Source organism: Triturus cristatus, chromosome 2_2 (genome assembly GCF_964204655.1).
Source record: "Triturus cristatus chromosome 2_2, aTriCri1.1, whole genome shotgun sequence".
Classification (NCBI taxonomy): Eukaryota; Metazoa; Chordata; class Amphibia; order Caudata; family Salamandridae; genus Triturus; species Triturus cristatus.
This window is the reverse complement of record NC_140582.1, coordinates 669,618,830-669,634,097: the sequence shown is the minus strand read 5'-3', so window position 1 is coordinate 669,634,097 and position 15,268 is coordinate 669,618,830. Positions and strand designations below refer to the sequence as shown.

The window sequence follows — 15,268 nt, the reverse complement described above, 5'->3', positions numbered from 1 at the left end:
CACAAATCTTCCTCTAGAGTAGATTATATTTTTTGAGTCCTCATCTCCTTCCTAATTTAACTCACACAGATATTGGATCCATTCTTATCTCTGATCATGCCCCAGTTTTGATTTGTCTGGATCTCCCCTCTGAATCCTCCAAATCACGCAGATGGCGCTTCAATAGTTATTTACTTAAGGATCATAAGTTTCTAGAGCGTTTTAAAGAGTTCATGGCAGATTTCTTCATCAGGAATGCTTCTCCGGCTATTCCTTTCCCCACTGTATGGGATGCCTTTAAGGCAAGAGTTAGAGGATCCATTATTGACTATGTTGCAGTGAAAAAGAAACAGTGTAGGAACGATTCCGCTTCTTTGTTAGCCTCTATTAAACATCTCGAACACGCCTACTTTACTTCCAATAATGAGGATACCTTAAAAAAGTTAATTCAAGCTAAGTTGTCTTTTAATAGGAAATCAACTGAGGAGGCTTCTGGCACTTTACTCAAAGTTAACTCTAAATTCTATGGGGGTAGCAACAGAGCTGGCAAACTACTGGCAAATTATTTAAAGGTGAAATCCCAACGTTCTAAGGTAGTCAAAATTACTGATAAGGGTGGTGTCGAACAATTTAAAGACGATAAAATATTAAGTTGTTTCACAGATTTTTACAAGACACTATACACTACGAAATCCTCTCCTCCTGAAGAGGCATTAGATTCTTTTTTTGATGCACTCCCTCCTTGCTCCTCCTCGCTCCCTGATTGCTCTGTATTAGAGGGGGATCTTTCCCTCTCTGAACTTAAGTCCGCCCTAGCCCAGCTACCAAAGGATAAATCCCCTGGTCCAGACGGCTACACTGCCAAATTTTATTTGTGTTTCTCCCAAATTTTACTTTGTCCTCTTTTATCTTTATTCCAACATTTTTTGTCTTGTTAAGAAGCTCGAGGTTCTTTTCTCGAAGCTATGATTTGTCTAATTCCTAAGAAAGGCAAGGATCCTTCTTTTTGTGCTATTTATCGCCCTATTTCTTTAATTAATTTAGATTGTAAGATTTTCGCTAAGGCCCTTGCTCTTCGGATTAATAATGTTATTCCTGACTTAATAGGTTATGAGCAAACAGGTTTTGTTAAGGGCAGAACGATTGCGGATAATTCTAGTACCTTTATGAACATTATACATCTTGCCTCTAAAAGCTGTACTCTGCTCGCGGCTATCACCCTAGATGCGGAGAAAGCTTTCAACCATATTCACTGGCTTTTTATGATGCATGCTCTTAAGTGGCATGGATTCAACACTGTTATTTTATCCCTCATTAGTTTGTTGTATTCCTCCCCTACCACTTCGGTCTCTGTAAATGGTTTTCAATCCAATTATTTTACTCTCCAACGAGGCACTCGTCAAGGATGTCCCCTGTCTCCTTTGCTTTACATTTTGTCTCTTCAGCCTTTTCTTCATTCCCTTAGGAACTCTTCTGCTTTTCGAGGTTTTTCTCATAAATCTCTTGAAGTTAAGTTCACTGCTTATGCCGATGATATTTTGCTATATGTGTCTGATCCTTCTACATCTTTACCCACCTTTATTGACCTTTTGTCTTCGCATGCCGCCATTTCTGGATACAAGTAACATTTTTCCAAGTCTGACATTTTTCCGTTAAATAAACATTGCCTTAGAAGTAAATGTATTACTTGTCTAGGGATTAAATATTCTTCTTCAATTGCTAAGACTGTTCAACTTAACTTAGATAATGTTTTATCCAAAATTTCTGAAATGGCAGATATTATGGTCCCCTTTATGTCTGTCCTGGTGGGGTAGGTTGGATACTTCCAAAATGATGATGCTTCCAGTAGTTAACTTTTATCTTTCTATGTTACCGGTAAGACTCCCTTCAAAACATTTTAAGAATCTTAACAGTACCCTGAGTAAATTCCTCTGGAATAATCAGAAAGCTCGTATCTCTCTTTCTGCTTTGTCTGCTCCAAAAGACAGGGGTGGGGTTAATTTTCCCAATTTTCACCAATATCATTCCTCATTCCTAATGCGAAAAATTTTGCCCTATCTTTCCTCTTCAGACGACCCTCCTTTATCAGTATGGTATAAATTGGAGGAATCCGTTATTCATCCATTCCCCTTCTCCTCGTTAGCCAACCGTGTTCACCCTCCTCGCTTGTTCAAATCTCCTACTATCCCATATCTTATATCTACTCTTTATCAAATTCTTATTAAATAGCGTTCTCCACTTCAGCTATTTTTGGATTCCTCTATCTGGCATAAAAAAGCCATTAATATTTCTAATCGTACTATCTTCTGGAAAGACTGGATTACCAAAGGGAATATTCAGGTTAAACACTTAATGCATAATAAACAGTTTTTATCTTTCCATGAATTCCAATCTAAATATAAGTTACCCGTCACATCTCTTTCTAAGTGTGACTCTTTAAGACTGATCGTATCTCAACAACCTTCTCTTCTCCCTGATATCTATTCCTCCTCACTTGACTCTTCTAGTCAATCGTTACCTACTTCCCCTTCTGTCCGGGCCTCTCATATTTACAAATACCTCTTTTTTTCTCTACCTACTCGTCCCAAAAGCAAGATTGAACTTCTATGGGAAACAGACTTGCAACATAATTTTTCCATACATACATGGAACTGCATTTGGGCTTGGATTCACCACACTTCATGCAATGCCAGTACCACTCAAACACTTTAATATTTTTATCAGAGACTATTTTTAACCCCATTATCTCTTTCCAAATTCAGCCCTGACCTATCTCCTAATTGTTGGTCCTGTAAAAATACTCCTGGTACATATCTTCATTCCTTTTTTCTCTGCCCCAACATTTCCATTTTTTGGACAAAGGTATGCAAGTCACTTGCTTCTATTTACTCCACTAATTTCCCTTTTGATATTCATTCCATATTTTTGGGTAATAAATCAATACGCTGTTTGGGTGCTCGCAAACTTGGCTCATTTATAGATTTATCCATTACATTGCCTTTCAGGTTATAACCTCGAATTTGAAGGAAGCCTCCAAAGTCTCCTTTTTTACCTGGTGGAATCTTTTATGTCACCATCACAGGCTAGATAGAGCTTTGGTAAGCACCTCTCAGCAGCTCATTCGTAAAGAGGCCGTCTGGTCTCCTCTCACCAATTATATTTCTTCCTCTGCATTGCATGCCAAGGACAACTTTGTTTTTGAGCGGCCGTGAATGTTGCACATACTCCTTTCTTTTTCTCTTTATAATGTTCATTTTATATGATTGTTTATTGCATTACATTTTTGTGATTTTAGTCATTGGAAAGTTTTACCAGTTTATATGATAGGATTGATGATACTTTTCTCTTTCATCTCCTTTCTTCCTTTCCTTTTTCTCTCCTTTTTCTATCTTTTCTCCTCCTTTCTTCTCCTTTTTTCTTTCCTCTTCCTCCTTTCTTTCTTTCTTTCTTTTTCTGTTCTTGAAACTCAAAAGTAAAAATGCTCATTTTATTATCGTACTCTATGATTTTATCTTCCTCATATATTGGTTTTTAATCTTGTAGTTGTATGATGTCTTAGGTTTTTCACCATTTGATTCTCACTTTTTATTCCGCGGTATTCTATGGATATGTACTTCTTGCTCTATATTATATTTTCGTACCATGTTTTCTCTATCTTTTTCAATAAAGCTTTCTAAACTAAAAAAAACAAAAAAAACCCTTTTAAATCACAGTTGGCTGGAGCTCACCTTGGGGCATATCAGCAACTACCGGCGATAATTATCGCTAAGCGCACTTAGAGCTAGGATAATTATTGCCGGCTATAGTGGATTTTTATTGCTGAGATAGCGTGCAATCAGCAACACTTATCTCATTAGCGATAAAAATCCTAGCGCTAACTGCCTAACGTGAGATTATCGCTGGAAACCCAGCGATAATCTCATGAAATGTGGCGTTAGCTTGTTGATAGGGCCTCACAAACTTAGCCATGATATCCACCTTCCATAGGATATCATGGATAAGTCAGTCCTGAAGCAGGCGTAAGGAAAGTAGCAATAATAGGGGTTATCGCTATTTTTCCTGCCACTATGCTTCATAGCGTGGGGCTTGATGATAGGAGAAATGTCGCTTAGCGACATTTCTCCTGTCATGTTAGGTCAGGAACGCCCACTTTGCATCTCATTAGAGATGCAAAGCTGGGCGTTAAGAATCTGGGCGCTAATGCAAGGTTTCACGCGTTAGCGTGACCTTGCTAATTAGGCGATAAAATTATCTCCGCTTTTCGGCCGAAAACTGCTGCAAAAGTGGCGATATTTACTATCGCCGCCTTGTAGATATGCCCCATATACATTTAAAGAGCCGACTGCCTCTTTGTGTTACATATTAACTGCATTGGCGTGAGACACACAAATACCTTCCTTGTCAGTTGAGGTATGCTCTATGCTCCATGTCAATCTCAGTTTGGGGGACCTGTCAATCACAATAGCCAGATAAGGGAAACGTAATGGCTAAGCATACTGAGAGTCTACTGCCCCACCTACGTTCATAATCAAATTCTTCAATTCATATCTCTCCAGGCTCCATATTGTTTGCATATTGATGTTTTTTTCAGAATCTCTCAAGAAACAAGAGCATTTCTATGGTCCATTTAAATCATATCCACAAATTACTCTCCCTCAGAACTCCCCATAGTTCTTGTACTCTGCATCAGAATGGAGCTTCCCAACACTGGACCATTTGAATACAAACGTGCTTCTCAGGAACTGAGCAGCTCTTAATATCCATATATTAAACATGGGTAGACTTTACAAATACCTTCCTAAGAACTAAATGACTTTCTATACTCCCTGAGGATGCACAATTCCATGGTCCCACATACCAAATAATACCTTATTCTTTCTGAAGGTAACACACAGTAGGACTTCTTTTACACACCCTCTGTTAGTCTTGGTATCTGGACTTACTCAAAATACGGTAACTACACTCCTCACCTACTCTGATCCTACATGAAGACAGACCTTTTCCAAATGAAGTTATTGACGCAAGTCAGTAATTCTTCTATTCCATTTCTCAAAGATCTTTTGTACACAGCCCCATGGACCCTATTCATAAATCTCAGCCCACATGGTTACATATAACACAATTGAGTATTCATTCTATGAACAAAGGAGAAGCTCATACACCAATTAAGCAAACACTGAGACAGTAACACTCTACTACTCAAAAATACACAGAGTAAAACATTCTCTACAAATCAGCAGAATATTATGCAAAATATTATTAATCCTTTATTGCATTATGCATCATTTGTTCTGGGGATTATTTCTCCCTTACTCATTCCATCTCTTCAGCGTTCACAAACCAGCCACATAAACATAACCAAGCTTTCACTAAATATCTGACACTATGTGCCACTGCTGTGACTGCTTATCACTCCTAAACATAAAACTTAGTGTCACTAGATGAAGACGCACTCTGACCATGGGGTCGTTTCTGCTTTATTGCCTGCTACTACACTTAAGTCATAAAGTATACAGTTAAAATCTGACCATCACTGTTTCTCTTAATCCTATAATCTCAGCTGCATTATCAACCTGCTACCTTATCTGCTCTCCTGATATAGCCCTGCCCACTCTTCTTCGAATTGTGCCTATTGTTCTTTCAAAATCACTCTTTGGTGCTCTACCTCTTGTCATGCTAATTTGTGTTCTCTCCTTATCTTATTTGACTTGTCCCTTGCTTTTGATTCAGTAGGTCATGTGATTCATCTTAACACTCTTCCTTGCTTTAGACTGTTTTGATTCTCTGATCTCCTGGTTCTCTTCTTAGTAATACTATTGGCATTACTCTAAGTCATCTCACTGTTCTCTATTTAAACCTGCCTTTCAACTACAATCCTGTCACAGTAATGCCATTTCTATGAGGACAACCCAGCAATTTTTATTTCTTTCTGCTCCTCTACCTCTCCACTTCACAACTCTATTTCTAATATTCTGTCCCCTCCTAGAGGCCTTTCTAGTCTCAACATCCTAATCATGTATAAAAAGCAATATTGTATTCTTCCATGCTCACCATTGATGGTCCGCCATTTCTCCCAATACTCTCCACTTCTAAATTACTGATTTTTCAAGAGAAACATCTGCATCGTCTTTGGCTCCACCCATATTTTTCTCCCTATTATTTCTTGTGAAAAATATTTGAAAGTACAAAAACAGTATCTGTCACGCTGTTCTTCTGAGGATAGTTTAGACTCACAAAAAAGGCAACCAAGTTGCACAGAAATGAAAAGAAAGAACAGTACCTCCAGAGAAGGTCAAGCAGTGAACCTCTCCTATGTTTCAGATGCATGAGAAAGATGTGCTACACCACCAAAGATTTTGTCCTCACAGAGGGATAGACTAGCTATGACAAAAGTAAGCAACACACATTTTAAATGGAGGGCAACATATAGAATGTGACAACCTGTGAAACAATATCAATGTGGGGATGACAGGATGTACGCCTGTTATTTTTGTTAATCCGAATTTGCAAGATGCACCAAAGCAACACAGTATGCATGTTGACCAGCGCTGCGCCCTGCCCCACTACGTAAATGAAATACTTCTAAATATGTGGAGCTACAGTGATCTCCAGCTGCCTGTCGCACAGGCAATGCATGAAATATTCAGCAAACTTTGTTATCAATGTAATCATCCATTTTTAATCCATGTAAATCTGTGTATTTAGTCCATTGCCTCAATTTCCCATTCTTTTCACAAGTCATCATCATCAAAATCCTTTATTCGATATTTAAAAAATATCATAAAAGTACAATATTACAATTAAAAACAATTCAATACAATTCATTTTACATTGACATAAAGGGGGCCATTTACATCAAGGCCTTCAAAGTAGCCCTCTAGTGTGTCTCAATCTTATTGCAACTCTAATAAAATTCGTAATACAAGCTAGCGTCAATGGATTCCCAACCTTTTGTAAATATAAAAGAGCAACTTTGGCATGTCTAAATTTCATTTGTTTTAAAAATCTTACTAAAAAACAGCGTCTGGAAACTGAATAAAAAGGGAAGAGAAATACTAAATGAAGGGTATCCTGCGGAGACCTATTGTCGCAGCCGCAGGTACCCTTCTGCTCAACCGTGGCCGTAAAACCAGGCGGATCAGCCAAAAGGTGATGTAAAAGGTTGAGCCTAAAACGAGTAATTAAAAATCTATCTTGTGCATTGTATAATAAGGCGAGATAGGGTTCCATGCCTTCTACTGACTTAACTAGACTAAAACTACGGACGGTAGACTTGCTTTCTTCTGAGGCGGCTCTGCGAGCAGACTCCTTTGCCCAAAAAATTATTTTAATACTAGTTTTATCCTCAGTGGTGATTGTCGTGGGTTCGGTAAAAAGGTTCTTACAGTCTAATCTAGTTAGAACACCCTTTACGTAATTCAACCATGGGATGTCCATCCCCTTATCTCTACCCATACAATCACTAATTATTTGCCTGCTCAGGCCCGCCTCACTATTAGTCCATATTCTTAGCCAGGCCATAAGTGGTCTGACTTTAATCAGGTCCTCTATGTATACCCTTCCCAATTCAGTATGTGTAATATAAGCTGACGTACTTTGTGGGATTTGTAAGACCTTCCTGAAAAATTTGTTTTCCTCACTTTGAATTTGTGAGGGGTTTGCAAAACCCCAAACTTCTGCCCCGTAAATTTTTTTGGGGCAACAAACTGAGCCATAAAGGTGCATGACCTGTTCAGGCGACCACCTACCCAGCCTATGTCCATAGCTCATTATGGCCCCCGTAGAGGCCACTACTTTTGCACTTCTCCCTTCCATTAAAAACTTAAAATTCAAAAGCCCATCAAATAAAACTCCCAGGTAGGAAAAGGTTTTAACCTGTTCCATTCTATGTGAGCCGATTTTGAAGCAAAACTTTTTACATGGTTTGAGCCCTGCCAACAATACATATGACTTGGTTAAATTAGCTGATAAATCTAAACTGGCCATAAAACTAACAAACCCGTCCAGCAAGGTCTGGAGGCCTTTCGGTGTTCGGGCTAAAAGTACTGCGTCGTCGGCGTATAACAACACCGGTACTGCTCGTGCGCCTACTCTAGGGGTATCTGCATTTAAATTGCATAGTGCCTGTTCTAGCCCATTTATATATAATGAAAACAAAAACGGGGCCAGGATACAACCCTGGCGCACCCCACTAGTGCAAGGGAAGGGAGCTGTAGTATCACCCTCCAGGTTGTAGCGCACTTTAGCGGAGGTGTTCCAGTGGAGTGCTCTTAAAATAACTACCAAGCCTTCTTCTACCCCTAGTTTGGTCATCAGATTCCAGAGCTTTTCTCTATTGACGTGGTCAAAAGCCGATGAGAGGTCCATAAACCCCATGTAAATCGACTGATTGCTTGCAATAGTATACTTGGCCGTTAATAAATAAAGGTTCAGACACTGATCTGTAGTTGACCTTCCTGTTCTAAAACCATATTGCAGGTCGGTTATTATGTGGTGTTCCTCCGCCCAGTCTAAGAGACGGTTCAGGACTACTCTCCCCAATACTTTAGCCGTTACATCAATTAGGGAGATCGGGCGGTAACACCGGGGGTCATCCTTTTTCCCTTTTTTAAAAATTGGGACTATCATGGCTGCAGACCAGTATCTTGGCATGCCTGTAGAGACTGCCGTATTTATTACTCTAGTGAGGATAGGTGCTCAGAGATCAACTTTGCTTAAATAGAGGTCCGGAGGAATGCCATCCGGGCCAGGGGCCTTATTCTGTGTCAACCCTTTAATCCCCACTGCCAATTCATCTACTGTGAATTCTACATTTGTCATCCATGGGCAAATAACCTCGCCCCCCCACCGGATGCTCATTAGCATGATTGTATAATACCTTAAAGTGGTCAAACCATTGCTCAGGGAGAATGGTAGTGCCAATTACCGGCACAGCCGCATCCTGGAAACAAGGGTTGTTTATTATTTCCCAAAATGCCCTAGAATCTTTTCTATCAGCAGCCTCCCGTAAGTTTTCCCATGTCTGTGATTGGAGAGCCAGTTTCCTTAATTTAATCGCCTTTTTATATACTATTCGACATTGTGCAATGTGCCCCTTGTCTCTAGGGACCTTTTTTAAACTTTCTTTCAGTTCATTGTGGGCCCTAGAGCAATCTTTATTAAACCATCTGGGGGAGCATTTCATCGGGCCAGGCACGGGTGATTTTAATAATCCATCGATGAGGCGTGCCATTGCCTCAAAGGCTTTAACCACCATGGGTCCCTCGAATGAGGGGTCTAAAAAAAACCCTATCATTTCCTTACCGTCCTTCATAAAGGATCTATAAAAGACGTCCCCATCCACCCGGGCCCATCTGAGCCTTCTCCCCTGGTCCATGGCCCTCAATATACTATTTGCATTATCATTTTCCTTATTTTTACAAGGGGCCCAGTACTTTATCCACAGAACTAGGGGGTTGTGGTCGCTAAATATGCTCCATTCAATGCTAGCCTTATATAGCCAATTCACAAAGGGAATAGAGACTGATATGTAATCTATAATAGTACAATACCCTCTTCCCTTGAATGTTGGTGTTATTTTATGACCAACTTTAGGCCCCATCAGGTCTATTGTGTGCCTAAGTGCATGATTATTCAGGACCCTTTCTAGCTCCCGTCCCTCAGGGGTGTGTTCGAGATGTGGGCCTTTTTCCACTGTACAACCGGACCAGGCCCCCTCCACCCATCTTAGGTTGGGACACAAATGACAATTTAGATCCCCTGCTAAAATCACATATGGGGCTACTGCTCTCTTCCTCTGCGCTAGCTCATCAGTTAGTAAATTGTCTAGGTTTTGAATTGTAGAGCTCTTCCCATTCCCTGGAGCAGCATTATATACATTAATCAGAACAATGTTCATCTTTCTGGCTTCCAATCCAATAGCTTGTATATTAACTGAATTCCATTGCAAGTCGACCCACAGACCTTCAAGCTGTAAATCCACATATGTAATTAACCCTCCCATTGGTCTTCCTGGTGCCGTTTTCCTTGCGGGCACAGAAAAACACTTAAACCCTTCAAGATGAAAAGGATTGTGGTCCACCACCCAGGTTTCCTGTAGGCAGATTACGCGAAATTTGCTGATGTACTGTCTCCACTCCTGGTTGTGGAATTTGGAAGCCAGCCGCGCAATATTCCAGGAAATCATTTCAATACCCTCTTTCCTTTCCAAACCTGAAGGCTCAATTTGAGTAATAGGCAAGAGGGCCTTAGGATCAGTAGTGGCTTTCATTAATGCACTCTCAGTATGTACCACTTGTGTATAATATGATTGAGCGGGACCCTGTGCTTCCAACTCACTAATTTTATCCTCTTGAGCGCCTGCCTTATTCCTTGCCAGTGTGAGTTTGGTTACCGTAGTGTCGTTATTCCGGGGTCTCTCTCCCACCAGATAACCATGGCCCGATTTACCCCCTGCGGGATAGACTTGGTCATTACCTATGGGGGGGGATTTAACAAAGGACAATTCCTGTACAGTTTGCTCCACTTGTTCTTCCACCCTTTGCAGTCAATCCCACTCATTCATGTGGAGAAGGGGGTCAAACCTGTTTGACAGGGTAATTCTACCGTAATTTCTGTGTGGAACATATAATTTTGTGCCGTAACCCTTATTACAGGTCTGATAACCCTCCTCACTGTCTTGCATTAGCCAATTCCTAGTCAGGGGATTTAAATCATTGGCATAAAAGGACCCTAAGGGTGCAAGGCTAATGCTACTATACGTAGCTGTCGGTCCCAAACTTAATATATAGTCTACTGTTCTACTGGCCCTAAAATTTATCACCACACAGTCACCCGCTTTATTTTTTACCTTATTTCCAATCCACCTGACCCTTCTTACATGCAGAATTTCTCCCTGTTCGTCCCTTGGCAAAGGCCTATTCCTATTCAGCCAATGCGTGACTTTATTTTTGAGCTCGTCATGCGTCTCTATTTGGGCTGCTTTTAGCTCTGGGACCCCTGTAAGAATAATAACGTAAGGGGCTGCTTCTGGGGGTAAATTCAAGCATGACCCCTTATTACCTACTTTAACATAAGGTACCTCTCTAATGCTCTGACTGGGGTCTATGTTTCGTCCACCAGTGGCAAGGGGGTTATGGATGGGCAAAAGTGGGGGTCCTATGTGACCACTTGATGGCCCTACTACGGTGTGATCTAATGGGTTGGTGGGTGGATTCTTATTTGTTAGTGACTCAGCTTCGTTGAGGTTCTCCCTCTGAGTGGGTGCTGAGTGTATTGGAGCTATGTTGTCAGTTGAAATACAGGGCAATGATGTTACAACCGTATTACTGCCCCCTCCCTTTTGTTTTACTAGCGACACTACTTTATCCAGCCTACTCAGGATTTGTTTTGTCTGGGCATCGATCAGTTGCTCAACATATAACTTCAAGTCACTAATAATATTTGATGCCCAGGCCGGGGAGACCTGTCCACCCATTGCTTGGTCCCTTATTCCCTCCGCCATAGTAGTTACTGTCTCATTATTGTTGATGGCTGGGCGGGCTCTACATTTCTTAAGTCTGGATTTCTTTTTACTGATCACTTTCCTGTTGCCAGCTTGCGTAATAACCCCTTTACCCCTAGTATTTGGACACTTGTCCGGGGATATCTGTGCGGGGGAACTAACGATCTCTGGAGATTCAAAAGCCGAGTCCTGAATTGTCAATGAAGGGGTAGTGGAGGGCGAGATCAATTGGCTCAGTTGAGGTGTTAATGAAAGACGCCTTTCCGTGCGTGCAATTTCGCAGGAGACCTCACCAATGGCTTTGAGCAACATTCGATCGATTGCCGTTTGTGGCGCTGAAACATGTGGGGGGGTCTTTAATGTTCTAGTCGTTTTCCTAGTATCTGTTAGATCCATTGTGTTGGCTTTTACTTGGCGTGTTCGGGTTTTTGCAGGCATGACGCCACTACTATAGGTTTAATAGTTTATAACAGTAGTTAGGCCTTCTCCTGTTAATCCCGAGTCAAATGTTACAAGCCTCCCCTCCTCGGTAATGCGTCACACAGCCCGTTACCTTGCTCAACTTTCAGCGACTTCCATCCAGACGTTAGAGTACTGGCCCAGCCCGGCCTCCTCGGCCCCTGATGGCCACAGACGGTCCCCCCCTTGTCCCGGGCTTCTCCCGGCGCCGCCCGCGCGCGTCCCGCGACGCGGAGGGAGGCTCGCGCTTTTCAGCGCATCCTGGCGCGACGGCGGGCGGAAGTGCCCCAGTGGCGCACGAGAGGCTGGGTAATGTAGTCCTGCGGTGCCGTGAATGGCAGGACGGCGGCAGCAAAGTTGTCAGCGTGGGTATGGATGAGCGCTGCTAGCGGGCCCCGAGGTATGTATTTTCTCCTCCGCCTCCTCTCACATCAGCTTTCAAAGTCCCCCGCTCCACCGAGGGAGGCTCGCGCTTTTCAGCGCCTCCTGGCGCGACGGCGGGCGGAAGTGCCCCAGTGGCGCTCGTGAGGCTGGGTAATGTAGTCCTGCGGTGCCGTGAATGGCAGGACGGCGGCAGCAAAGTTGTCAGCGTGGGTATGGATGAGCGCTGCTAGCGGGCCCCGCGGTATGTACTTTCTCCTCCGCCTCCTCTCACATCAGCTTTCAAAGTCATATAAAAGGCTGCTGGTTTCCCCATTAGTTTCAAATGCTGCAGATATGCCTAACCACTCTTTCTGTAGCACGTGGGTATAAACAGTTCATCCTGGGCAGCTGTGTCCATTGTAACCCAATGCATTTCGGACTTGAAAGCCCTTCGTCAGGGGTAGCTATAAATATGGATTAACACCACTGTTAATATTTGTGACAATCATACATACAATGTGATCTGTGGTCAATAGATCCATTTGGCACACTGTAATACGTACACATTGTTTCAGAAAATGTCATACCCAATCTATCCCAACCATTCTAAAGCTGCACATTATAAATAAAAACCTTTCCAAACAAAACCCTTTGTGAAACTCCCTCCAACCCAATATGTACCAAACTAAACCCCCACGGTAGCTTTATGTTCTTAAACCCGTGACTTTCATTTGTACCTTTTTCTGATGGACGCTATTTCTAGAGTTTAAAACAGCTAATCTCTTCCTTCTCACACCTCCATGCAAGTGCTCGACAAACAAACTGAAACCTCCTGTTTCCCATAAGTCCCACCTATTCACTGCCCTCCCTGTGCGGTCAACCCATTACACCTGACTCAAAAATAAACCCTGCTTGTAGCTTTTTGCAAGGATGAAAAATGCTTCAGTGGGACCTTGTTATTAAGGTATGCAGCCTTGTTAAGTCCCGGTGGGCTACAGCTTCCAGCCTTGACCCACTGGAGGTTGAAAATAAAAAAAAACACAAAAGTGACTAATTCAAAAGTTACAATCTTGGACTGGGGTGAGGTGGCAAATTTACCACAGCAGCGAATCAACCTCAGTGGTTACTACATCGTTCTTTGACCTGCTTGGAGCTTTTGGCACCAAAACTGATGGCTCAAGTGGGAGCCCAATAAAAACATGAGTTACTCTGAGGGACCCTCACCAAATTAAGCACCCTACCTTGCCCCACTGGAGGACTTTGTATGTTCCATAGTAAAAACTTTGACCCATGTGTGCTTTGCTTACCCAAACTACGAGCCATTATGCTAAGCCTCAAATTAAGCATAGGTCCCAGCCAAGTGTGACTTTAAATTTGAACTTTGTGTTCCTTGGCACTTTTTTACCCTAGAAACGTACACATATATATCTCAGGTTACCCTTATATGATTTTTATTGTTATGATGTCTGTTTCCTAATTGAATTGTTCTTGAGTTTCTAAATTAGTTTGGGAATGATGGTATTTTGTTCTTCACTTTAACAGAGTTCAGTGCTGCTTGAATGTAAAACACATTTCTCTGAGGAACTGCATGCTGCTTGTGTTATTGCCTCTGGGGTGGAGCACATATTCTCTTTGAAGTGTGATATAACATAACCAGATTGCATTTATAAAATTGGGAGGAACACTCCTCTTCCATATTAATAACCATTTCTGGCTGAGACAATTTGTCACATAGTCATGAAAAAGTCAGAGAAGACAGAAACATTTATTGGGGAATACCTTTGTACCCGCTGCGGCCCACTTTGATGTTTGGGGAATATTAGACCATTTCTATGGTACACATCCAGTTCTTAGTCTGCTAATACAAAGCTGTAGTTGAGCTAGTCAAAAATTGAACCACAACACAGTTCCCTATCCTAATGCGATGGTGATAGAAGGAATGAAAAGTACTGAATATTAGGAACAAAACGTATGGAAGAAATTGGCTAGAGTAGTCTCAATATATGAAGTTCCTATGGCTTAAACTTTAAGTTGTGTATTTTCATATTTGATCATCTTCTACATTTTTGGAGTCTAAAGGAGTTGGACACATGAACAAAATCTGCAGTTGTGATCAGAAAATCCTGTCACTCGAGGTTCCATACATTTCCAAGTGAAATTAAGTATTGACTTTGTAATGGCAAGTGTGCATTATTTCTCTCTGTACTTATTATAGAAACATGTTCCTTGACATTCTTTTATTCATTCTAATTGACGTACATGAACTGTCTAACAAAATCATGACATTCAACATTTTACATCAATGTATTAAGTTGTTTACAAAGTGTGCCAAAATCTGTTTTGCACTCACTTGTTCACTAACTGCGTGCAAGCCCTCCATGCATCCAGTTCAACCGACAGTTGCTCAATTTGCAGGGGTACTGACACCTCACGACGTTTCAAAAGCTGACTAGAAAGAAGGAAGAGGAGAATGTGTGATGTTTTTAATGCAAAATATACTTCTTTATACATATATTATACCATAAGTTGTAAAATATGTTTTGTTTTCATAACATAGAAATTATTACTTAAGTACAAGAAATTCATCAGTTCTATGGAGCATATATATATATATATTTTTTTTTTCCTTTTTTATTAAACAATTGTGATGGTATAATAACAGGTCATAGGACCACTCGGCGGTATCAAAGCACAAACAAGGCATCTGCACATGTTTACATATTACATTGCAGCACATTATAATATTAGACAGGAAGAGCATCAATGTCATTAACATTTTTCCCTGGTTCAACTGACGGGGAGATACAAATATCGCCTCTGGATACATTCCACTTTGCCCATTTATGATCCCACTTCGCCGGGCACCCTTGATGGTTAAACACTTCTTTTTCTGCTATCACGGCATTGTCCATGGACCCGATTCACAGAACTAAATTAAGACAAAATCCTAAACTTTCTACCATT

General features: G+C 41.3%; 1 protein-coding gene across 4 annotated transcripts in view; it reads right to left on the bottom strand.

The window, feature by feature from the left end:
• WDR17 (WD repeat domain 17) overlaps positions 1–15,268 on the bottom strand; it is a 1,003,384-nt gene that overhangs the window by 82,490 nt on the left and 905,626 nt on the right. For 3 of the 4 annotated variants that reach the window (XM_085641859.1, XM_085641857.1, XM_085641858.1), the window contains one exon: positions 14,655–14,753. In XM_085641859.1, coding sequence (XP_085497985.1) covers positions 14,655–14,753 — 99 coding nt within the window. The remainder of the gene's footprint in view (positions 1–14,654; positions 14,754–15,268) is intronic. The other variant, XR_014978161.1, reaches the window with a different exon arrangement.